Here is a 24,975-nt window from a genome sequence, read left to right on the forward strand (position 1 = left end):
TGCATCACCTTGTCGCTACAGTGCCTAGGTGCAATTTTGTGAGCAGGCCCAGGTGAGCAGGGGGGGTGTTTGTACTTACCTTACCTAGCAGCCTAGCTATCCAAGCAAGTACCCAGGTAGATATTAACTTGTTTCTACAGTACCTTCCCAGTTGTTTCACGAGCGCATAAAATAAGAATGCCAAATAATCAAAATATTGCAATCTTATTGCTATTTTATTACCTACCTAAGTATACTCAGTCATATATGGCCTCGGTCATGTAAAGTTTACGAATAGGTATGTACCTATATTCGCTGTTAGTACGGTCTATATACACATACGAACCTGAGAAGCGCCTGTCGGGTCACCTTCGGGTCTAGAACTACATAGTAGGTACTATACATAGGTACTATGTAAAGCTGAAGGAGAAAAAGGATAGGTAACCTGGAATTACCAGCCCTTGCAGCCAACAGCTTTTGACGCAAACCAGCTTCAAGTACTGACAAGCAATTCCATAGCTGAATATAACCATAAACTTACTATTGCATTGGTATAAAGTTGCATGCTCTGATACGATACCTGTCGAAATCATGTGATGTAGGACCTAATGGAAAACGGTTTCATCGTTGTATATTCTCCATAGCAATATAGCAAGCCTCACAGAATACTTAAGTCAACTCTTAGTTTTATAAATAAGTGCAACAGACGACTCTAAATTCTTGACAAAGAGACAGGTATCGCGCTTACACTCCTATGAAACTCACAGCAAGCTAAGGTGCTTGTAAGCCATGAGCCTAAAGATTCATGATTTATACACGAACACTGATATAAACGGCATAAATTCAGCGTGGTGATATCGAACTTTCGATCCTCGACCTTTAAAACCAGCCTACAATCATAGTTACAATTAATACCATCTTCAATCAGCAGGAACCACTACGAATGCGTATATGTAAAATATGTATGTACGCTCAATCATTGCGATCCTTCTCATAGCCCTCGAGAGGAAAGAGAAGCACCGCACCCAAGATTGTTCGTTATAAGTTGGTCTCCGTTCTGTCCGAGAACTTCAGTGGTCATGGGCCACTGCAAAAGAGAGGATACCTCGCACCAAATATCGTGTCTCGAGAACGTGAAAATTTGCGTTGTTCATTTTGAATGAAGAAGAAAGAAAAGAAATTCTTCAGTCGCGAACAAATTCACAATTTTTTACATTGGCGCCACTGGCTCAGCCACAATTGACCCGGCTATTTGAGCCACTTCAACGAGCCACATAAGCTAGCCGAAATGCAGGTACACCAGTACCCACCTTGGGTAGTACAGATACGTACTAGGAGCTCCGAATATCGCCAGCTCTCCTCTTGCATCACATGTTCCTATTTCAGACAATACCCATATAACTTGTTCAACAGAATGATATTCTAGCTCCAGATTGATTTGCTTCAAGTGTGAAATATGGCAGGCGTCACAGGAAGCGCCGCCCAGTCGCTACCTAGGTTCTTACTCCCACGACTGAGCTGGACGGGTCCTACCGGACCCTCTCAAGTGTTCCGAGCTGCGACTCTTCCCATAGAAACCCGACGATCCTGGGGAGGGCAAGGGCACAAAGTGGCTTCGTTCCACTCGTCTCGAAAGACTCCCTGGCATCCTTCAGAGAGGCTACCCACAAGAGAATCTCCCACACTTCAGCATCTACGGTTGAGAAGATCGTTCCATGCCACAGCGCCGCGGGGTAGGGACCACCACTTCGACACTCTAAAGTTCGTCCAACGACTACAACGCGATGGATTCACAGAAGAGCAATCAGTCGCCATGATGAAGGTGCTCAATGACGTGATTCAAGAGAGGTAAGCGCTACTAGCAACTCGTCGGCTACTCGTATTAATTCGCTTAGTAGCATTCAAAACTTGACGCGGACCATGGTTCTCCGCGAAGACGCAGCCAAAGCAACGTACACTCAGAAGGTCGACTTCGCCAAGCTCCGGTCCGAGCTCCTCTCCGCTGACAGCACCGAATCCAACACAACGCGTGCCGCCCACGAGCGCCTAACAAACGACATCACCAAACTAAACAGCCGACTGCGCGACGAGATCGGCCGAACACAGGCATCGGTACGGTTAGACCTCAACCTGGAGAAGGGGCGCATACGGGAAGAGGCGGTCAACCAAGAGCTGAAAATAAAGGAGACGGAGACCAAGATCGAGCAGGAAGTCGCTGCTCTGCGAGAGAAGCTGGAGCAAGTCAAGTTCCAGACGCTACAGTGGTTAATAGGAGTTTGCACTGGTTTTGCGGCATTGTTACTTGGTGCTTGGAGATTACTCATGTGAAGTTGGCGAGGGAGCTTATTCATGTGGGTGCTCCGAGCTTGGTCATGATATATTTATCTTACTTAGGTTTGTATGATACCTCGGGAATCCAATTGCGATGCAAGCGGGAGATACCAAATCCAGGAGAACGGCTCAAGGCCACAATACATATTTTCTATGTTCATGTCCAATTCTATGATGCTGATCATTGTGATTTTCTCATGCTCTCCACTAAGGACTCAACTCCCTTCCATTATCGAGATATGGGTGATTCCAGGGGCAGATTTGTAAGCCTCATCTTATTATCATATTCTACACTCAGTCTATTCACAAGAATGTAACATATAGTAATAGCCGTAACTTTCTAGCGAGCTTCCAAGAAGCTCCAGCCCCTTTTCATTATCTTTTCCAGTATTTCCTTAGCTTTTCATTCTCAGTCTTCGAATAGCATCTTTAAATCTCTAGCCTCGTATAGGTTATTGTCGGTGTATGTAAAGACACTAAGTTTATCCATATATTATTGCGAAGGCAGCATTTGTCCGCAGACAATGTTTGACATGTGTTTACCTAGAATAGCTCTATGTCAGGTAAGTACTACCTAGGAGCAAGTGCTGGTTAAGGATATGGATAGAAACTAAGAGGCTTGAACTATGACTCTAAGTATTAAGCTGGTAATCCAGGTGAATTTTGACACCAATATAGGCATCAGGCCAGTACATAATCTTCTGATATATACGACCTCATCCACTCGTGCTAAATCATACCTAATAATCATATTAATTTCGCCCTCGAGCTACTTGGGTTAAACAATCGCTTTTGTCGTTATTTTGACGGGTGCTTTAGGGGCGAGATTAGTCTCGAAATTTCTACCTACGCACTGTATCTATTGTTAGATATAATCGCTCTCTTCATTTCCATTATAGATTTAAATTTATACCACTTATTCTCACCCTCATTTCGTGTGGATGGAAATTCATAAGTTGTGATGTCTGATATTGATTGATGGGATAAAAATGATGGGAAGCGACTACTAAGCATCCATACCTATGTAATGTGACCATCATGTAGCTTTTGTAACGAGGTGAGAACCTCTATATGTTAGCTATTACTATCGACAATGCCATTTTACATTAGAGAAGTCTCTAGGAACTCCTAGCTAATCAGTGCCGAATAGACAAGTATAAGTCCATATCGAAGCTTGAGCTATTGATATCCGGGATGACGAGATCATATTCATACACTACTAGGTACTCCACATGTTTAGGTTCACCTAAGGCTGAATCGATCTTGGGGAGCTATAAGGTATGTATTTTATTCGGTCTTCATTAAGACTGTCAGCTGGGACAAGGCCTCGCGCTCTTCAATAGGGGGGTTAACTTTGCTGTAGTGCTACTAATTCTATGCCTGACATGGTTGACAAATAACGCTGACTCGTGGTTCACAAATCGTGTTTGAGACCGATGTTGATGCTTAGTTGGTTTTAAGACCTTTGATACACCCTACCTACTACTTAGCATGCCTTCTTCTCAACTACCCTACGCCCTGCCTAGTCTGAAGCTGGCAAGGATGGTATTCACGCAAATAGGACATTAGAAGATATGACATCCACCAAGACCTGCGATGTTCCTTGTAGTCCACGAAGTGTCTATGAGTCTACCTCTGCCTCGGTTGTCGGGTCAACATGAAGCATTTCATCTCGCCCCTAGTCAGTGATAAAAGATGTAAATATCTCTAGTTACCTACCAATCGTAGTAGCTATACTAGTACTATGCGTATTTCCAATGGGGAGATATAAGTCTTGAACTGGCTTGAATCGTAAGAGGTCGTCGTGTCAGTGCGTGGGGCTTAGAAGGGAAGCACATGCCAAGCTTTTACATGCCTGAAACAGAACGCTTGAAATGTGGAGTGATTGATGTCGTGTTACGAGAGAACACACAGTTCTGTATGTATCTATGTATCTATGTATCTCCCTGTACCGATATATTCCAATGTATCTACGGTATCTACATGTACCTAATCCCCGTAGAAAATCAGATCTGAACCACCAAACCACCAATTCCCGTTCTTACATAAAGTGTACCTATGTTTCTAGATACCAATGCTAGGTACCTACTACTACCTTACTACGCACCGGAGCATTTGCTCAATAAACTTACTCAGGCTTTTTGGCGAGTAATAAGAATGGATCGGTCAGCCTTGCTAAATATTCGTCATTCCGTATTTGATTCTTTTAATATTCCCCATAAGGCTGATGACCTTAGGTCCTCGGATACATGGATACGCGCTCTCGTAACCAGCTATGTATGTAGAACATAAGCAAGCCTGTACATTGCATTGTATTCTTTGAAATATACAGGTTAATTAACGGTCCATCTGTGAAGCCACCTCACCGCTAGGTGGCAATATATTTGCTGTCCCAGGTATCAGGCGACTTGTTACATTTACCGTTTATTCGTCTTTTAAGCATGTGCTACTTGCAAGTACGTACCTATGTCTCTATGCCTAATTGGTCGAACGGGAAGTACATGTACGTACTTGTTAAATTCTCAAGATTGAATAAAATAGGGAAAATCGCATTGTGGTTGCCGGGATGGCTGGGTACTTTATATACAGGCGACAGGGAAGATAGATGTAAGTAAGGTGTACTGAATGTACATCCATTTCACCCCGCAATTCGGCTTTCCCATCATCCTAAAAATCGTCTTTCTCTTCGTTCCTTCCTCAGATAATACTATCACTCTGAATCTGATCTTCGATAACTCGACACATACAATACTAGAACAATTGTACGTTGATCATCTCATTTTCTTCTTCTCCCTCTTCAAAGATTTCTTCCACCAACTTCATAGAGAAATCTTCAATTGCCCATCCAACTTTCTCATTCTAGTCCTTTACCTCTTTTTTTTGCGACACCTTCACACCATACCTTTCTTGACCACGTTCTTTTTTTTCTTTCTTTCTTTCCCTAGTTCGATTCTGCGCTACGCCAGCACTTGGATCTCGGCTGTCGTCATTTCAGGCTAGCTCGCCGTTGACACTCTTCCGCAGATCGTTCTAGGTCCCCTTACCAAGGGATGATACATACATTCATTCGCGATCCTTTTACAAGCATTTGAAAGCTGAACAGCATCTGCCTTTTACTTTCATTTGAAGTAACATAACCAACCTACACCTACCTATTATTCAACGACCCACGACGACGACATTTCCCTCCTTAGGTCCAACCACCTTCACTCCTTTCGATTCCTCACTCCATAATCAATCGAACTTCAACCGATCACCCCGCACCCTCTTTTTCTCTACGTACACCTACGAACACCTACGTACATCCTCTTGCGAAACGTTCAAGGCGACTTTAAACCAGACACCGACGAAACCAAGCACCAGGCGGTTGCACGAGAACGACCGTAACTTGACAATTTCCCGCGAGTGCACTAACAACAGGTCTCACGATGACGTTTCGCGAGAGGTTATCTCGCAGGCTGAATGATAGTGTGAGCCCCAGACGCCGAAGACCCCGTTCTCGTAGACTGCGCTCAAGAAGAAACCAGCTATCGCCGTCTCCCTCGCCGACCCAAGCTTACCTTTCGTGTAAGTATTTAAATTCGCTTCTATTGCTAAGAATATGCGCTTACTGACAGGCCCCCTTTCAGATTATGATATTTGTTGTATGCTTTTCCATATTGAATTCCGGCCTTGCCGCAAGACTGACACTGGCTAGTGACGTACGAGGATATCAAGGCTCTTAAGCATGATTGGTTGACTGATAACGTGAGTGCCCTACGTGTAAAACAACTTCCTTTCCAGCTTCAACTAATATGTAAATTGCTTTGCAGAACATCGCCTTTTGGGAGGAGTTCTTGGAGCGAGAAGTGCTTGTGAAGTACCCCCAAGCACGCATCGTCCTCTTACGTCCATCGATGACCTTCCTCTTGATGAAGAACAAAGACACCGAGATGGTTCGTACGGCGCTGCCGGATTTCCGAGGTATCACCCACATCTTCCTCCCCATCAACGACGCGCGCAACGTCAACCAGGCCGAAGGTGGAACACATTGGTCTTTACTCGTCGTGAGCATCATCGATGGTGTGGCCTTCCATTACGACTCGCTCGACGGCGCAAACAACAAGGAGGCATGGGAGGCGTCTAAAAGACTGTCAAGCGTGCTTAAAATAACCTTGCGATTTCACTGCTTGACCGATTCCCCACAGCAGGAGAATGGTAGCGACTGCGGTGTTTTCGTCTGCATTGTGATGCGACATCTCCTCATTAAGCGTCTGCTGTCCGTCAATGCCGGCGACAAGGTTTCGATGAGCATGGCCCAGAAAGCCATCGATAGTATCGGAGCACGTAAGGAAATGCTCAAGATTATCGAGAACCTGCGCAAGGAAGGCGAACGACGACGACTGACACCAAGCAACACGCCACCTCGGATCGAATAGAGAACGTTCCTGGACGAGGCTAGCTGGAAGGAGGTCGAGGAGATAGCCAATCGAGACGATGACTAATCTCTCGCGGCATCAACTCAGCTCATTGTCACTTGTTCTTCGGCGAATTTGACCTTCCGACTTTAGGAACCCGAGTCTAACAAGCCTACGTACGAGCCCATGTCTTACAGCAATGAGTTGTGTGCCGTCCTTAGTTGACATGATGCCAGGCTCTCGCGAAGGACCGAGACGGCAAAGAATTCGACATTGCGACATATATCGTCGCGCTTGCATATCACGGATGGATTTGGAGACAGCGTTTTGTTTTTGGGTTTTTTTTCTAACTGGATGGATACCAGTTTTATGGAACGATGCATAACACGACCATCATACACCGGATTGCGTCCCCTACTAGCGAATTGCGAATTTTTACTGAATGCAGGCAAGCCATCTGATGGGGTCTATCTGTATGGGTCAGATGGAAGTCGTGGTCTATCACACATGAGATACTCGGGGGATTCTTATCGTCTTCTAGCCACTTCTTTCATATCGCCATACCACTCCTCGATTTTTAATCAGGCAAATAAAAGAGTTAAAATTCTCTTAAGATTAATTCCCCAATAATTCTCAAAATGGTGACATGTTAGCTAACTTCTGAGATAAGTATAGGATATCAGTGCTAGATTATATCGCCAAGTAAAGATGGAGTTGTTTGCTCCATCCCTAGACGTCTACATAGCTTTCAGTCCGAAAGTTCTTCTTTCTCCACGCCCCCGTCTCCCTATGGATCTATCTGATTTATCGTACGAAATGGGACCGACCCTATCAGCGGGTGATGATCATCCGTTATGCGGGAGTGTCCAAACGTTACCGTTGGCTTACATTACCGGGCCGTTGCCCATTTCCCTCCCAGCTACGATGAAGCATGGGTTAGTGCTGAGTGTTAGATGGATGGATGGACACCAACGTCCAGATACCTATGGCTTTTTAATAACTTACGGCCGTTCTGGTGTCCCCTTACCTACGTATTGTATCGTACTTCTACCGAACCTCTCGCCAGGCGCTTATTGAGGTAGGTCGTGAGATTGCTGGAAGCACCAGTGTCGAAGTGACCTTTTGCTTCCCTGCCCAGGTGAGTAGCATCACTTTTGTCGAGAGACCCAATAACTTTGCAATAATGAGCTTAGGGGTTGGAACCATGATACATATTTCTGGCCCGGTTATGTCCTTTCTATGATTAAATATTCCACGCTACGGCTTTACGAAGCTCTACGGTATCTAAGGCCAGATCGTGGCCTGCTTAAAACTTCATGTGGACGTTATGGACGAGGTTCGGGCACAAGACGTATTTTCTATTCTTGGTAGAGGGTACTTGAGATCTGGACATATGTGCATGCCCAAAACAGGTTCTTCGGTGTAAGCACGTCAATGGAGATATGACTGTGCCCCAAGCATGCGGCTCGTACTATAGCTCTCTGGGCTTGGTGCATATTTTCTCCAGCCCTGCCAGCCTTGCCAAAATATCTTGCTGCGTAGCCCTTGATAGACTATAGTCTCTCAACGTATAGTTCCTCATAGATAGGTAGTTCTGGACTATGAGACACTGTTTGACTAGACCGATTTGCCACAGAAAGCATAATGGTATACCAGCCCGCCGCAGCCAGAGGCTATGTAGGTAGTTAGGGGCTTTCCCTTCGAGCCTCTGATTTCTGAGTAGATCATATTAGCATGAGATAATGAAGACGTAGATCCAGCTTTTCTTACCTGATAACGTAAGAATTTTTTTCGTCTGAAATGATCCAGATGACTTGATGACTTATTCTGTAATTTTCGTAGGTCACCCGTCTTCATTTCCCATCCTGCTTCCCAATAAACGCAGGATTCTGCTCCATAGTCGACGAAATGAAGCCTCGCAGCGCAGCCCAACGCTGCGTAGTCGACGTAGGCGCCACCGCCGGCGCACCTTGGCTCTCGCCGCTCTCCCCAGCATCCGCGCTCCTCTCCCCATCCACACCTTTCGCCCCTTCCTCCTGAACAGCATTCAGCCTCGCCAAACTAACCCCAAACCTCCTAACCTCACCCTTAACCACGCGTTCCTTCCTCTTCATCGCGCCCCTCCCGCCCTTCAAACTCCTATGCCTAACCCTCCCCTCTCTCATCTGTCTCAGCCCCTCCTCCGTCTCTCCATCCGCCATCAGATCCGGCAGCGCGTCGGCCAGCGCATCAAGATTCGTTACCAACTTCTTTCCTGGACGTCTTCGTTTTAGCTTTTTTTCTTTGGAGGATGAGGCCTTCTCGATCCGCGACACGAAGGAGGCGTGCTTGACGAGCCGCTTGTCCTTCTTCGAGTTGGCGAACGCGTCGCTGGTCTCGGCGGCGTCGGGGCGCGGCGCCCGGCGCGGCGCGTAGGGCGAGGGGCCGCTGCGGGCGGCGAGTTTGGCGCGGAGGGAGCGTCGCTTGGAGGGGACTACGGGCGCCTGGGTAGAGGAGTTAGTATGGAAGTTTAGGGAGGTTTGGAGAGACGATGATGCGAACCATTTTTGTCAGGTTGATTTAACGAGGCGATGTTCAGTTGGTCTCGAGGTAGGCGATCGAAGAGTAAGTGAAAAAGTTGGTTAAGTTTTGGGAAATGTGTGAACTGTGATATAAATTATAGTGGGGTCGTTATCTAATCAAGATATTTTACCAGGAATCCTTGAACTCTATCCAAGTAATAGGGATAGCGAGCATTGCCCCTTTTCAAAGAATCTGGCCTCGATTCAGTCGGTCTTACCTTTAATACAGTTGAATTTTCATCATTAGCACTCTTGTCTCGCAACGAATTTTGTCATCCATGGATAACACAATGAAATTCAAATCAATTCTAGGCTGACGACCATACCCCTAAACCAACCCCCTGAACGCCTTTATCCACCAAGCCCGTTTTATAACACACCCCCAGAGCCATTACAAAGTCATAATAGAAGTAATTTTGCCCCGTAATGCTACCCACCTATCCATACCATACAAGTCTAATACAAGCGAGCCTCACAAATATTTCAACTTCCGGGTCGCGAATATGGCCATGACCGCGCTGCAAGCCCCGATGAACAGACATACGGAAATCGCGTTAGGCCCGTCGGTTCCGTGGTGTTCATTTGGATGTGCGTTATGTGCCAATTCGGGACTTTTGCCTGGCTCGAGAATGCTGAAGATAACGGTGCTGAGGATTGTGCCGATGAACTGGGGTATCGTCGTATAAATGTTCAGAATGCCGAAATAAACGCCGGACAATTGGCCTGTCGGATTTGACTTAGAACCGCTCCGTGAATCATCCGGGTCTAAGATGGATCCGTTGAGTTCCTCCATCTCTATAGGCGAGGGATGTGATAGGCGACGATATGAAGCGTTGGGTCCAGTTGCACCGCTTAGCTTGTTAACCTCAACCCCAAGGAAAGCAGAAGGTGCCCACGACGCTATGTTCCAAGGCCTATGAAGAGTTAGGGTCAATTCAGAATACCATGTTTGCAGATACAAAGCACTTACAATCCACATAGGCAAACAAGGAAGGTCGCAAATCTGAAGCTCTTCGCAAATGGAGCGAACATCATAGCACCGGCAAAAGTTGCGTGGCCCCACATCCACGCTGTCAGAAGTTCTGGCTTATACTTATTGAGGTTCTCAACGACGCCCCTGAGTGCCTCTGGAGGACGTTGCGTATAACTCTCGTCATCCGGAGATTTAATGACCATGGGCAAGATCCACGATCCTAGAAAGGTAATAACCGAGTAAATAATGAAAGCTTCGCTTCCAACTCTACCAATCTCGCCTAACGCATCCCCCGAATCTTTTGCTTCACGAACGACATCGTAGCGGAAGTACGTCTCCCCTATCCATGTCGTGCTGTAGAAGAGAAAGGGGAACCATCCGATCCATGCCCAAAACTGCGCCATGCAGATTGCTCGTATGCGAGGCGGGAGATGTACTATAGTCGACCATATTTGGCTGACAACCTTAAACCCTCCATCTTCCTTGCGAGGGTCATGTCTCGGGGCGATCAAGATCCTCTCTGTGACTGCCCAAGAGGTGACTCCGCAGGTGAAAACAAGCCCCAAAGCGGCAATGACGGTCAATTGCTTGAATTGAGTCTCGCCTAAGGATGTCCCAAGAATCGACGGCAAGTCAATAGCACCGGTCGCATAAGCAATTCCATGGCCAATGGCTGACATTCTGCTACCTGTTAACGATGTTAGCAAGCAAAAGCCCGGCAGTGTATCCATTAGTCATACCCCATGCGGATCCTGTCTGTTGCTTCTCGATTGGAAGCGTATCAACGACTAAGCTCCTTGCCGCGGACATTACTAGCAGTAGTTTTAGTATAACATGACTCGAGCACGTCTAATTATAGGAACATTGACTGACCGGCATTGATGGAGAAGTCAACCGCGTATATAGCCAAGACAGCCGTAGATATCGTAACAGTTTGTGTTGCAGGGTGATCGGGTACGAAGAATTCTACTATCTCTTTTGTGAAGCCCAACGTGAGAAGGCAGAAAGCCGATAATATGGAGCCGAGAACGATGAAAGGCCTGCGCCGCCCCCATTTCGACGTCGATTCGTCTGCCAATGCGCCGACGATGGGCTGGACAATAAGACCCGAAAGCGGACCGGCGATCCACACCAAGGAAGTTTTACTCTTCGTCAAGCCGAGGGAAAGGAGGTAGGGAGTACAGTCTAGATGGAGGTTCCATTAGATTTGGTTAGGTATGTAAGGTATCCGTGTTGGAATTGTGAATCTTACAGGTCTGCTCTACTCCCCAGACGAACCTATAAGCAATAGTCTAGTCAGCGCTCCCTCTCGTCAACTACCGTGTTACATGGCTGCGACGTACGTTATGCCGATGGTGTTGAGGGTTAGCAGAGCCATACGCACGGCTTCGGTGCTGCCCTTTATGGACGGTTGCCCAGCCCATCTCGACATATTGTCCGGTTTGTCGGGGCTGTCAGCCCAATCGTCGTCGTCTTCGGATTCGCGCTGTACTATGTAAGCGATGTCAGTCAGCCTTGCGCAAGATTTATATTGGAATTATCTCTTAAATCCGGTGTTATTTTGGAAGATTCGTACATATCTATTTTGTCTAATAGTATTTATCTATTATAGATACCAATGCTTAAAGTTTCGTTGTTACCCGAGCGTTGTTGCGACCATGGCGAGCTGAAAGAAAAGCTGGCCTTATCAAGTCGTCTCGCGATGTTTGCGAAATGCTGGGACCGTCGAGGTTTAGGAGATCCGGTAATACTACGTAGTAATTATTAGCAACACCAAGACCCCGAACACCCCCAAGACCGTAATATGGTAATATGCGTAATATGCCAGGGGGCAAGGATGTGTTTGTGGATCATAGTCGCGCTCCACTGTGGCTCGGCATTGCAGCAAAATCTGTACTGTTCAAGTGAAACACGAAAGCGCATTTCGTTGGCAGAAGGCGTTATGTGGTTGCGAAGCGCTGACGTTGAGCAACTATTACATCCGGTTTCCTCGTGTAACTCATCTTTGGTTATTACTCTTATGGCTGGATCTAGAGAAACTAGAGGTAACAAAGGCTCTATCTAATTCAAACAATTTAGACAAAATCGACCATAACTCTCGAAGTCTAACTCTCGAAGCGGGTAAGCGGCAATTACACAACACATTAGCATTGCTTAAATTAGCATACGAAGCAGCTACCCAGGTAGGCGCGCAGGCGCAGTTTTACCAAGACTTCTATCGGCTATCAGCTAACCAACTGACCAGGCAGGTACGGATCGCGGCAACTGTCCCAGCGCGTTGGTTCGCTTAAGTGCTTAAACACCTCTATTTCACCCTTTAAGTACATGTACGTCCGGTCCGGGTATCGTCAAGTCATACAATAAGAAATTATTGAGTAACGTAACTTGTTTTATGGATGATAGCTGGTGGTATAAGCTTGGAAACAATATAGAGAAAGAAACTTGCAATTCTATTCAACATTTCACCTTGCCTGTCATCTTACTAGATAGAAGCCACGTATATAAATGTAAGATGGTTACTGGAGGAATCGGTACATGTACATGGATCCAACTGTTCCAGCCTTACCTAAGACAGTTCGTAGCAGCTTCTCTGCCCCGCCATTGAATGAACGAAGTGGGAGCTCCGATTCAGGAACGTGGGGTTGTAGATTTTTGACTTAGGTTTGAAAATTATCATCCATCATCTCACCTCTAAAGTAAGGGCATATTCACTCCAAGCACGCAAGCAAACGCCATCAAGCCATCGCGGCACGAGTCTAGCAATAATATAGGTCAAACGATTCTATATCTATTCAATTGGCCTATCAAAAGTTGAAAAATCTGCGCCCATCTGCAACAATCTGCAACATCAAGCTGCTGCATTTTGGAGTCACTAATTGCGTTGTCGAGGGCATTGTCGAGGCCCAACCATGGATTTAGTCAACCAGTTCGTCCACCCTCATTGTTTTGCTCTGCCAGTTTATACGAGGGGAAGCTTCGAGTTCTCCTGATTCAGTCATTGTCATCGTCATGGCTAATCCCCTACAATTGAACAGCTTAGAAGGCCGGTTATTGTTTGCCGTTCCCAAGAGTAGGATGCCTTATCTATGCTTCGAAATGGTCAATGATAATACTGACTCGCCGAATAGAGGGCCGACTTAACCAGGCTACTCTTAATCTACTAGAGGGCGCGGATATACAATTTAGGCGAGAGAACAGACTTGACATAGCATTGGTAAAGAATCTCCCGATCGCTCTCATCTTCCTCCCCGCCGCCGATATACCTACATTTGTGGGAGAAGGTCAAGTCGACCTGGGAATTACAGGATGGGATCAAGTGCAGGAGCACGATGCTGGAATTAGGGCTCTCCACCGTGCACGGCGCTTTTCCGGAGAGATCACCCCCGAAGAAGAAACTGAGCGGAACTCTCGAGGCTCCGGATGCGAAACCGTTATGGACCTAGGATTCGGAGGCTGCAAGCTACAGGTTCAGGTTCCCGAGAAAGGCAGTTATGTCTCGCCCAAGGACCTTATTGGAAAGAACATTGGCACAAGTTTCGTAAATTTGGCTCACAGGTACTTTGCCAACCTAGAATTAGAAGAGGATGCGGCAAAGGATGCGACAAATGATGCTCCTCGTGCCGGTTTCTCCAGCAAGTTACGAACCAAGATCATTGAGCTAAGTGGCAGTGTTGAAGCTGCTTGCGCTCTCGGAGTAGCAGACGGGATCGTCGATCTAGTTGGTACGATTCCTTAAATAATCACTTTTGCGACGGGCCCATACTGACTATACTAGAATCTGGAGAAACAATGAAGGCTGCGGGGCTCAAACCAATTGATACCGTTATCGAGACGACGGCAATATTGATCAAGTCGCGGAAGCCCTCCAATCCGGAGCTTGTCGAACTGATCGCTGCCCGAATCCGCGGCGTCATCACTGCCCAACGATACGTGCTGTGCCAATATAATGTTGAGAGGTCTGGCCTTGTGGCTGCCACGAAGATCGCGCCCGGGAAGCGAGCGCCAACAGTAACGTCGTTGGAAGAAGACGGATGGGTCGCTGTCAGCGTAATGGTCGAGAAGAAGAAAATCGCGCCGATAATGGACGAGTTATCCAAGGTTGGAGCAACGGACATCCTAGTATTAGATATCGCGAACACTAGAAGTTAGAACGTGCAAATTCGCACACGATATAGGGGGTAGACAAATACCATTCCTGGAAAAGGTTCGGATAGGAAAATGGAACGCGCAAATACTTTCTTATAGAAGAAATTTAGACCAATGTCATGGCGCCAAAATGTGTTCATGTTTATACTAATATAAAAATCAGGAGATGTTGTGATAATGGCATGCCGTAGCGGCATTAGGAGTATAATCCGTCGCAAGGCTTGTGAACTTGTAAGTGGCTTTGCACGGTAAAGCGTTACGCAAGTGCGAGCGGGTGGGGTGGGATGAGTGCTCTCCAGGCAGATTTAACGGGTTGTCTAGATCAATCGCGCCGTCGAGATCTCCAAAGTTGGGGGCGAAGCAGAACAAGTGACAAGTCGCAGCATCGTCGCATCCAATCGGACGCGGTTTTCGTAATTCGTAACTTCGTACAGGAGTTCGGGCGGGTCGGGTGCCGAACTATAACCATCGGCCATCTTAGGGAATTTTCGCTCCTTCCTACAGTGATAAAGCAACGTTCATCCATCCGTTTTTGTTTGTCCTCCCGAGCTTACTTCCACTCACCACTCGAATCAATCCAGCTCGTAATTGTCAATATCAAAAGTTGTTTGTGTACCCAGCTAGGTCCCCAACTGAGCAATCATGGAATCAAAGACAGCATCCCGCTCGGAGGCTAGCGGGGGGAAACGATCGAGCGTTTTCCAGGTGAGTTGAGTCGGCTCTTGAACAAGCCATGACTCGTGGTGGTCGGGTTCATACTAACATGGCAAGTAACATAGGCGATCTTGACACCAATTCACTTCGTGTCGTTCCTCCTATCTCTTTACCTCGTGGACTGTCATTATCATGCCAAGCGTATCCAGGAACACTCGGAGCAATACAATCGTCTGCCTTCCTGGGCCTCGCCTTCATGGTTGGATCGAATAGTGTTCAGCCCACAGCCGTACGGATGGGTTGATCGAAAGAGACGCGAATCACAGAGAGCCGGGCCAAATGAGGAACGTTGGTATTACCACACCAAACAGAAGAAGCTTATGAAGATGGAAGCAGCAGATGCTTTCGAGCTCCAGCGTAGCATCCTACTTGGACTATGTGCTGTGGTGCTCTTCTCACTATGGGTGCTCTGGCGTCTGAGTGCTAAATTCTGGTCCTGGACCGCAAACTGATCCACGGATGTTTGGGAGTATTGCCATCAGGGACGGTTTTTTTATTCGGGCATTGCGTACACGGAGGGCGATGAATTATGACTTCTGAAATATACCCACGATTATGGATGGATGGGTGCTGGTATATGCACGTACGGTTTCCTATGTTTGTCGGGTAAAACTCGTTCTGGTCGGACTTGAAATGCGGGTTCGCAAAGTAATACATAGGGTATTAGATAGTGAAAGTAACCGTATGAACCCCCACGTTTAATATACTTTAGGCGCATCTTCACATCGAGGAGCGTTGCATGCATCGCGGCGTATCGCAGGGGTGGGTTGGATCTAATCATAGGTTAGGAGATCAGATCAATGTTAGCACCTCTCTTGCGTCGATCAGGAACGGGGAACAGGCAAGTTGGCAGCCTCAGTCAGCCTTAAAAACTGCTGAAAACTATTTCAGGTAGAGAGTGACATGAACTAGTAGATATGCAATATCGGTACATGCATATACCCAAGCCTATAGACGAGTTGACGTCATCACAAGCGGGAGCTTAAATATTTAGACCTCACTAGTACGACATAGTGGCAATATCAAGCCACATCCGCTCCATTTTGAGTTGTAAGTGTGGATCTCACAACATCCATCCTGACAATCTTCTGATCAAAGTGTGATTGTGACACCTTAGGCCCAGAGCCTTCGATTATGTCTTAGTTGGTAAGACAGTCCCCTGGTTCCTTAAAAAGCTACGCCGGTTCGGAGTGCGGAGCCTATAGAATACAAGGCGTGATGCACATTTCATCTACGTCAACGAAGACAGTCACTCGAAGATGTTTTCTATTTTAGGGGCTATAGACTTATATACCCTTACCTAGACTCTACAACCAACTACGTCTTGGTTAATAACGGAGTCTTTCCTTACTTGATTTTGGCAAATCGAAAACGGTCAAAGCTTCCTCCCTTCATAGGGAATAATAAGGAGCTGACCCTAAAAATTAAACGTGGCCGCTGGAATATCAACAAGGTTCACCGCTGGAAAGATCCATACGCACATCTCTGAGCAAAAAGCTTGAGCACTATAACCTTGTTCCCCCGGACCGTTGAGAGATGGACCACCAAAATGCTAATCTAGCAACGACGTACCGAGAACTCTACCGCGCAAAGTTTCAGAATGATGTGAGAGCGGGTACTAAGACACCGTTCTTAGTTCCGTTACACCTGCTCGGCGTCTGGATCATACCCACTCTATATTTGGCTATACCGCACAAGAATCGACCATGGCTCTACCGCGCCAGGTGGCTTGTTCTCGCTTTCATTGTGGCTTTTAACCTTAACATTATACTTCATGTCTCAAGCCCCGATTGTGCTGCTGGTTATGGCGCCGGTCTTGTCGGTTCCTGGGGTGTCGTATGGAATTTCACCTTGCTCGTCTGGACAAGACCGCAATGGGAAGCTAAGAGGGTGAATATCAGGAGGAAGAAAACACTAGAGGATGTGAGAAGTAATTCTCATGAAGAATCGACTACTCTGGCATCATCTCAAACTCTAGAGAATGGTAATGCTGCTACGAATGAACTCGCCGGGGGCTGTACCAAAGAGGATCCTAGAGAGCAATCTCAAGCAACTGGGTTACAATTAAACGAACATAGAGCTAATGACCATGGGCCACTCCATAATGTTAAAGAAAGACGGACGCATACTGGGACGAAGCCACCTGAGAAAGGGACCGGCATCTCAGAGATGTTACCGTCACCACGAGAAAATGGAAATGGGACTTGGTCAGCAGCTGAACTTGAGAAGCTAGCGGCGGAACAAGAATTTGAATACTACTGGCAAGAATACCCAGCGGATGCCTCTCTCTGGACGCGAATAGACTGGGTATTCGATATCGTCAGTACATTCCGCATGACGGGTTGGAACTGGGCGATTCCATGCCTGCCACCCTACGAACCACCTGCTGAAGTCGGCAACTACCAGCTGCCTCTAAGCTCCGTCGGCCCGCAACGCACCAAGCAGGGATACTCACGATGTCTCACACGCAAGGAACTGTTTCTGAACCGGCTCATCTACAACATCCTCCCGAACTACATCATCGCCGACTTCTGCGCCGTCTTCATGACGGCAGACCCGTACTTCATTCTCGGGCCCGAGCACAACAAACCGCTCCCGCCGCACCTCTCCTCCCTATCCCCCTTTTCCCTCTTCCTCTACCGCACAACCTTATCCTTCGCCGGCACCGTCTGCGCGCTCAGCCTGCTCTTCAGCGCGGGGCAGATCGCCCTCGCCCTCCTGCCGCCCTTCCCGCAGATCCTGCGCTTCCGCGCCCACCCCTGGCACCTGCCCACCGTCAACGGCTCCTTCGCCCAGGTCCTCGACCGCGGCCTCGCCGGCTTCTGGGGCGCCTGGTGGCACCAGACCTTCCGCTTCGGCTTCTCCGCGCCGACGCGCTTCTTCCTCCGCCACAAGTACCTCAAGCCCGGCTCCCCGGCGGCCCAGCTCACGAGCGCCGCCTTCGCCTTCCTAACCTCGGGATTCCTGCACGCGAGCGGTAGCCATAGCGCCGTGCCGTCGCACTCGCGCTGGTACGCGCCCCCGCTGTTCTTCTTCCTCGCCGGCCTCGGCACCACGCTGCAGTCGCGGCTCTCGCGCCTGCTCGCCCCGTATACGAAACGCCTGCCGCGCTGGGCGAGGAGGGCCGGGAACCTCGCGTTCGTGACGGTCTGGATGTTCGCCACGAGCTGGCTGCTCGTCGACGACTTCGCGCGCTGCGGCATCTGGCTCTTCGAGCCCGTGCCTGTCTCCGTGCTGCGCGCCCTCGGGATCGGGCCCGTGGCGGATAGGCGCGTGTGGAGGGTCGATGTGGGGTCTCTGGTGCGGTGGTATCAAGGGAGGAGGTGGTGGGAGGTGGGGATTGCTATTTGAATTTGGTTTAGTCTGGGTATTATGGCATTTACTCGAGTATTCAGGGGTGTGGGATCCCAGACCTGGAAAATTCAGCACGGTGTAATGCATCTTAGTAGGATGGGCATATAGAAGAGTGGTTTGGCTACTAGACTAGAGGTAGGTAGGAGGGTGGGTAAGTAGTGCATGCTAGAGGTGCTTTCATTAGAATCAGGTTTAAGGTCTACTAAGATTATAGAAGTGTGTAACGCCCGTAACGCAGTGAATGCTATTACAAATTACATGAATATACTGAGTTTTACTAGGGCCAAGTACAAGACACTTGAGTTACGCGTCCGTAGCGGATGTCCCTCTGGACACTTAGCTTCCTTATCTCGGCCTTGAGCCAGGCAAGGGTCACGCCGTACTTGGATTGCTTCCGCTCGAGTACATTACGGAAGGCGTTGTAGGCAAGCCTGGGATAAATATATCAGCCATGCCCAAGAGTTGAATCTTCCGAAGGGAACGAAGTCGAACTTACCAAGATACTTCGGGCTTCTTGACATCGCAAGTGTAGCCTGGGTATCGGAGCTTGCGGGTCCTACTTATGAGAAGCAGGAAGGCCATGTCGATGAGTTTGGATATCGTCCCTAGTGGTATTGGTTAGTCGTTTAAAAATATATATACGGCAGTATACCGATGCTATGCATTTATTTGGGCTAGCACTTACTAATGACGAGTACTGCTGACGGCTGCTTCTGCGCCGGCAAGCAGCGGGCGTATGCCCACATTTTGGTGGCGGTTTCGATAAATGAGTTGTAGATGTTTCTCAGCATGGTAGAGGCCGAGTTGAGCTCTGAGTCGAAGAACATGAGATGACTTTGGATCTTGAAGGCATCTATATGACGTGTCAGTTGGGGATGCAGAGGTTTGTCATATGCTGGGCCTGAAGGAGCCTTACTAAGAACTTTCCGCTGGAACGTTCGCCCTGGCGTTCGCGAAAATTCAACTGTGAGGGAGTTGTATATGCCTAGGTCATGTTAGTTCCTAGAAATCGAGACCGGAAAGTAGGGATTGGGCTAGCAGCTTACCTGTGTCTGGCTCATTCCCCCGATTACGGGATATATCCAGGGTCTTGCAGTCGATAGTAGTGCCGCAGTAAGGGAACCCCTGGTCAGCATCTGCTTTCGCGACGGGTTCTCCATTCATAACTAGATCAAAATTGACAAGAGTCTTTCGGGGATTCACGGTAACTCCGTATTCTGGAACGCCTTGATGCATTGTCTCTACTAAACGGATAGCTTTCTGTTTGTCCGTAGTGATGAGGAGAAAGTCATCAATCAACCGTAGAAGCAGACAGTCCTTGGAATCCAGGAATGGTAGGACGTGAATTTCAAGGTCAGCGTAGAAGTAATTGCAAAGCGTAGAAGATAATATGGATCCTTGTGGAATACCTTGTTTTTGCCTATAATACTTCTTCCCTATCTTCACGAGATTTTGCTGGATATGCTCGGCCACGAGCTGGAGAAGCTCTCCCGTGTCGTAATACTTCTTCCACCTGTCGACGAATACAGTGTTTTTCTTCGCGGCCGCCTTCCCTGATTTGAGCTGCTGAAGAAGCGTAGAATCATCGCCGTCTCTCATTGCTGCGGAAGGCCACCTCTTCACAGGTTTGGGTTTGGTAGTGTCATCCGCTTGGCTCATCAAGTTTGGCGCCACTTCAAGGTGGGTTGAGACTTTATACCGGCGCTGCTGAGGTATAGAATCAAGCAAGCTGACGATAGCCGCTTGAGGGATAGTGTCGAAGGCGGACTGTACATCGATCTTCGCGAAATAGAATCTTAGGCCAGGTTTTTGTATCCTAGACTTGAAGGACTTGACACGCTTGTAGATATCTCCCACGGAAAATAGCGTGGATCCTAACTTCTCTGGGTGTATAGCCTACTGATGTTAGATATATATAAAATAGGCCTTGGTAGAAACAAGAATCCATACCTTTTCTAACTGTAGGACCGTGTGTGCTGGTGCTAGAATCCTGTTGATACCAGGACCTAATACCTTCGGGTTTCCTCGTACGGGAACCCTTTTGCGCAAGTTCGCAATTGGTCTCATCCCAGTCGCTTTTGGTAATAGGCGAATCTGGCTAAATCCGAGAGTACGGGAATCAAGGATTTTATTAGCGCGCAGGAGGTCGACCTCGGAAAACATCTTGCTCTTCAAATCAGCCATCGCCGGCTCTGCCACATATCGCCATACATCATGGCGAAAGAAAAACAGCTTGTACTTGTGGACATTCGACTCAGTGACATAGAAGTTACTGCGGATCAGGGGTATCAGAAGAGAATCGAACAAAAAGTACAAGAATTCAGTGAATAGCTCGCGACGCTTTTGCAGATCTGTTTGAGAAGTCTTCGCCCCCCTAAGCTTTGGAGGTGCAAGCCAGTCTATTTCTGTCAGCTTTTCGGCGTTAGTTGGATCGTCTTTCAATGTCAACATGATGTTGTAGCACTAACCTTCATATCCTGCATGACTTCATGGAGTGACATCACTTCAAACCGTCTCAACAGAATGAAATGATCTATTTCCTTGAGAAACGTGTTCTCATTATGTTCAGCTGCGGAGCTATTGCCCCAGAAGTCATTAGGAACAATGTTTTTCAGAACGGCCTGGCAGAAGGCAGAAATATTCGCAGATGGAGTTGCTAGATCAAAGATAGACGGTATTGAGCTCCCTTGGACTAGAGGTGGTTGCTTTTGGAACTGCGGTGTAATATTCTTTCGCAACACATCTACTTTACGAGAAACCTTACGGATAACACCGGCTTCAACTACCTCAATTTCTCGGTGATCAAGTGAATCGTGAAGCTTGAAAAGTCAGTTCTGTTGACTTTTGACGGCTACAAGGACTTACTGGGCAGTGGTGTTGGATGAGCTTTGAGTAGGAGCAACGTTGGTGTAAGATCTGTAGTTTTCGTATCAATTCCGTGACTAAACCTCTCAATCTTTTAGGAGTCTTGACTCGAGTAGTCGACTCATTGAGTCGGCCAAACTTTTGTAAGATTTCTTCTTCCCTTAGCGTATAATCTTTGAGCCTTTGTGATGTTTCCTTGAAATTGACCTTCGAGGTAAACGCGTTGTGAAGTCCAAATTGACGAGGGAACATGTACATCATGATTCTCAGAGTATGGGCTTCATTCTGTAGGCTTGTTTTCTGCCTACTTTCATCTGGTTGCCCCTCCTCCTCGCCAAGCTGGCTATACGGAGATCGATTCAATACATCTATTAATATCAGCTAACTTTTCATATAGAATATAAAGTCACGAGGGTCTCACGGATATGTCTAAGACCAAAGTGTACGACACCTCGGGCATTCAGAGCAGCTCTCGCGTACAGCATGCGATTACGAACGAAGACGATCTCTGATGGTGTTTTCGCAGCATCGCTAACGAGTCGCTGTCCCGTCTTCTCGTGGCTACTAGCCTCAACATCCGACAGCGGCTTTCCTAGGTTTGAGTAAATATGAGATGTTGGCCATGCTACCATCCAGGACTACTCACCACTGATCTGACAAAAATTATTCGCACCTGCTTCTACGGTGATAAAAATGGCGCAGTCAAGGAGTAAGTCCATCATGATGCGTTCTCCCGACTCGCCCATTAAGGCGAGGACTTGCGGCCATGGTGGCTCTCTTAACGCCTCAAAATGCGGGTTAGGTCGAATTTGACGCAGCCCTAAGCCACGATTTGTGGTGAAGCCGTCGCAGAGCAGATGCTTCGGCCATGTGCCTGTCTTTTCCCTCGAGAATAATGTTCTTACAACGTATTCTAGTAGCTTTCTAATATTAGCTTATCTGCAAGGCACTCAACGATCATGAATATTTTATGAATACGAGGAAGGAATCCGGGTCGTACAAGTGTCTGTGTCTCGACAAATCCAGCAACGCCGTTAGACAGGGTGACGTAGGACTCGTCCCCCTTTTGGGAGAAGTTCTTCCATCCCACCAAAATATGATCTTCCGGACTTCGTAGTCCATCTGGAATTCCGACGAGGGTGCTGTCAAGTAAAATGCCCAATGATTGCTCTACATCCGAAAGAGCCGAGTCCGAAGGCTTCTTGGCTATGCCGACGGCAGCGACCTTTTTTCTTCTAAGTCTAGAAGTAGCAGGTAGCTTAGAGAGGACATAATTACGCAAGGTAAGTACCTGCGGATAGAATTGGTTGAGTACAGCATGCTGGGCTTGCACAGGCGCCGACTGCTGACTGGTCTCAGGTTGTGTCTTCCCTTTCTTTACTGGCGGTCTAGCATCTAAACCGCCTTTGACGGAGTCCGGACGCTTCCGCTTCCTTGGACGAGGCATTGTGCAGCCTCATAACGTGATGCTCAAGGGAGGCTTGGTACTGGCCGAATTTGGCATTCACGTTAGGTCGGGGACCATGGTACTGGTGCTTTTATGCTAGGGATATGCCTAAGGTGCTGTTGCCCCGTCCCAACATAAAAACTGGACGGCTTAATTATCTGGTAGCAATCACTCTAAATGCTCAGGTCCTAGAGATTCGGTGAGAATTTTTCGTCTTCCTACGAGTTTGGAATCTTGAATGCAGGCCTGTTGATGGCGATTGGAAGATGTTCGATATAAGATTAGCATCGTATCGCGTGGAAGGACATGTCGATGTAAATACGCGTCTGATTGTACCAAAGTATTGATTGCCCTGAACCTTCCAACTTTAAAGGCCCGTTCCCCGTTCGGCACGGCCCCGTAAAGGAGTTCAGACCCATATTAATCAACCCACTTTCAGTGGGTAACAAGATATCCTACTGAGATCGTAGGACATCATCGATTCATGTACCACATGGAAGGCTTCGTACCTTCGCAGGTATTTTTTTACTTGAATCCTATCACCCTTCAATTTCAACTAAAGCGAAAACATATGCATCTAAGAAAGTGACCATATTACTATGTGCAATTACATTTAATATGCATTTTGTGTCACCGTTAGAACTCGACTTTCTATAGGTAATTCATGACATATTGAAACTTTACCGAGACAAGATCATGATCCTTATTCCTGCTGAGGAAGAGTTGAAGCAAACTTATAACACAGCAGGTGACGATACAACTACAATGTTTCTTTTTTATTCTCGATCCTCCCAAATTGTTTGCCGACCAGCTTCTGAACCGGCCAGGCCGGTTAGACTCCAGGTTGGGCGCTGTCAGATTCACATTAGACATCGAGATAGGCACGTTGAAATAGGTTACCTCATTATGTAAACCGTGTTTGCCCAGTTGTTAGCAACGATTTGTATTATAATTCATATGTTCTATTATATCAATTGGCTCGTTAACACACGATTACCGGGTTTAAGTCGTGCCTAAGACGTGCATAGGAGAAAAGAGGTGCAGTGGCGCAAAGGATCGTGATAGAGCCATTCTGTAACATCCACTGGCTTGATCCGAAAGGCAAACCATCATGCAGCACAATAGCTTCTGGGACGAATAAGGTTGACCAATCCTGAACTCTGTAGTAGAGGTTTATCGATGAGGTCTTAAGTGACCAAGCTTGGGTTGGTTGTGTTGTCTTCGATAGGGGGTTATTCGTCAATCATGGACTGCGACTTTCCCCTTGCGATCACGGTCTGATGCATCAGCCGTCGATATGCACACTGACGCTTCCACATACATATGCGGGTCAATTTGTAAGTCAACTAAATACCTAGATACCAGGCTCACTTTCTGCAGTCATCAATCGGTATACTCAGGTTGATTATAATGACGGACGAGCAAGTCTGGTATAAATTGTGGCTTCTGCTCCGTTGATTAAACCCTCCGAGATTATTGAGAGTGAATGGGTGGCTGCGATGGAATTATGCAAGCTGCATGCACTCCTGTCTGAATTTTACGTTGTATTCCATTGCCAACTGGTCTATTTCGTTTTCCAGAGCGCTTCTTCTACCCCATGAGTTACCAAGTGAGACCAGGGACGGGTTGCAACGCATCCAATACACATTAGTAATGGAGAATAAATAATTCAGACGTGACCGGATTTCCTGCCTTTTGATTGTCTATAGGTCAATTTGACGACCATTCAGAAAATTCCAGCAAGGGATCCAAGAATTGTGGCTTGGTTTTAGGTGTATGAATTACGAGGTTTAAAAAACCTATTCGGCCTTTGAGCGACTCGCTTTTTCATTTAATTGCTTACTTAACTGGCTAGCTTAACTCCTGAGACGTTCCTAATACGTCTCATTACTGGACGAACGGCTTGTGTGTAGTACCCCCTTTTCCCCAGAAAGCGGAAAAAGAAAACATAGGTACCTGGGAAGCCCACAGCTACGTAAGCTTAGAAGTGTATTGCAAGCTTTCGCATGGATGGATAATGGTAAAACTACCAACGATATCCATGATAACATAGCAGCTATTTGATAACAGGGAGTTTCAGTTTTTTTTCCTTTTTTTTTCCATCCCTAAAATTTTCGTTCATACAAATCCACGCGTACCTACCTGATAGTAGGTTGGTCAATTAGACATGAATCGTTGATTTGAATGTGCTAACAACCCTCTTATGAA

General features: G+C 47.2%; 8 protein-coding genes across 8 annotated transcripts; 5 read left to right on the top strand and 3 right to left on the bottom strand.

Moving 5' to 3' along the window:
• The first annotated feature begins 1,296 nt into the window (after window positions 1-1,296).
• On the top strand, window positions 1,297-2,855 carry F4807DRAFT_433075 (DUF1640-domain-containing protein). The gene is made up of 2 exons (XM_047998650.1): window positions 1,297-1,827; window positions 1,875-2,855. Exons 1-2 carry the CDS (start codon window positions 1,436-1,438, stop codon window positions 2,305-2,307), a joined length of 825 nt encoding a protein of 274 aa, XP_047852595.1. The 5' UTR covers window positions 1,297-1,435; the 3' UTR covers window positions 2,308-2,855.
• Window positions 2,856-5,738: 2,883 nt separating this feature from the next.
• F4807DRAFT_462163 (cysteine proteinase) lies at window positions 5,739-6,728 on the top strand (the record flags this gene model as incomplete). The annotated part of the gene is made up of 4 exons (XM_048001786.1): window positions 5,739-5,877; window positions 5,940-5,954; window positions 6,008-6,057; window positions 6,123-6,728. The coding sequence occupies 4 exons, from the start codon at window positions 5,739-5,741 to the stop codon at window positions 6,726-6,728; spliced, it is 810 nt and encodes a 269-aa protein (XP_047852596.1).
• A 1,416-nt stretch (window positions 6,729-8,144) lies between these two features.
• On the bottom strand, window positions 8,145-9,337 carry F4807DRAFT_164470 (ribosome biogenesis protein SLX9-domain-containing protein). The gene is made up of 3 exons (XM_047993370.1): window positions 9,249-9,337; window positions 8,478-9,190; window positions 8,145-8,422 (listed from the first exon to the last, which is right to left on the bottom strand). Exons 1-2 carry the CDS (start codon window positions 9,249-9,251, stop codon window positions 8,561-8,563), a joined length of 633 nt encoding a protein of 210 aa, XP_047852597.1. The 5' UTR covers window positions 9,252-9,337; the 3' UTR covers window positions 8,145-8,422; window positions 8,478-8,560.
• Window positions 9,338-11,901, bottom strand: F4807DRAFT_164513 (MFS general substrate transporter). Its single transcript, XM_047993371.1, has 7 exons — window positions 11,818-11,901; window positions 11,585-11,732; window positions 11,494-11,519; window positions 11,115-11,426; window positions 10,982-11,053; window positions 10,239-10,929; window positions 9,338-10,182 (listed from the first exon to the last, which is right to left on the bottom strand). The coding sequence occupies exons 2-7, from the start codon at window positions 11,671-11,673 to the stop codon at window positions 9,741-9,743; spliced, it is 1,632 nt and encodes a 543-aa protein (XP_047852598.1). The 5' UTR covers window positions 11,674-11,732; window positions 11,818-11,901; the 3' UTR covers window positions 9,338-9,740.
• A 1,097-nt stretch (window positions 11,902-12,998) lies between these two features.
• Window positions 12,999-14,531, top strand: F4807DRAFT_164557 (ATP phosphoribosyltransferase). The gene is made up of 4 exons (XM_047993372.1): window positions 12,999-13,167; window positions 13,277-13,311; window positions 13,370-13,963; window positions 14,017-14,531. The coding sequence occupies exons 1-4, from the start codon at window positions 13,151-13,153 to the stop codon at window positions 14,388-14,390; spliced, it is 1,020 nt and encodes a 339-aa protein (XP_047852599.1). The 5' UTR covers window positions 12,999-13,150; the 3' UTR covers window positions 14,391-14,531.
• Window positions 14,532-14,710: 179 nt separating this feature from the next.
• On the top strand, window positions 14,711-15,604 carry F4807DRAFT_164564 (uncharacterized protein). The gene is made up of 2 exons (XM_047993373.1): window positions 14,711-15,092; window positions 15,167-15,604. Exons 1-2 carry the CDS (start codon window positions 15,030-15,032, stop codon window positions 15,551-15,553), a joined length of 450 nt encoding a protein of 149 aa, XP_047852600.1. The 5' UTR covers window positions 14,711-15,029; the 3' UTR covers window positions 15,554-15,604.
• Window positions 15,605-16,133: 529 nt separating this feature from the next.
• F4807DRAFT_164701 (uncharacterized protein) lies at window positions 16,134-18,758 on the top strand. The gene has a single exon (XM_047993375.1). It carries the CDS (start codon window positions 16,638-16,640, stop codon window positions 18,450-18,452), a length of 1,815 nt encoding a protein of 604 aa, XP_047852601.1. The 5' UTR covers window positions 16,134-16,637; the 3' UTR covers window positions 18,453-18,758.
• A 2,224-nt stretch (window positions 18,759-20,982) lies between these two features.
• On the bottom strand, window positions 20,983-22,857 carry F4807DRAFT_164634 (uncharacterized protein). Its single transcript, XM_047993374.1, has 4 exons — window positions 22,321-22,857; window positions 21,967-22,240; window positions 21,742-21,912; window positions 20,983-21,688 (listed from the first exon to the last, which is right to left on the bottom strand). Exons 1-4 carry the CDS (start codon window positions 22,765-22,767, stop codon window positions 21,258-21,260), a joined length of 1,323 nt encoding a protein of 440 aa, XP_047852602.1. The 5' UTR covers window positions 22,768-22,857; the 3' UTR covers window positions 20,983-21,257.
• Window positions 22,858-24,975: the final 2,118 nt, after the last annotated feature.

Source organism: Annulohypoxylon truncatum (assembly GCF_022578515.1).
Source record: "Annulohypoxylon truncatum strain CBS 140777 unplaced genomic scaffold F4807scaffold_24, whole genome shotgun sequence".
Taxonomy (NCBI): Eukaryota; Fungi; Ascomycota; class Sordariomycetes; order Xylariales; family Hypoxylaceae; genus Annulohypoxylon; species Annulohypoxylon truncatum.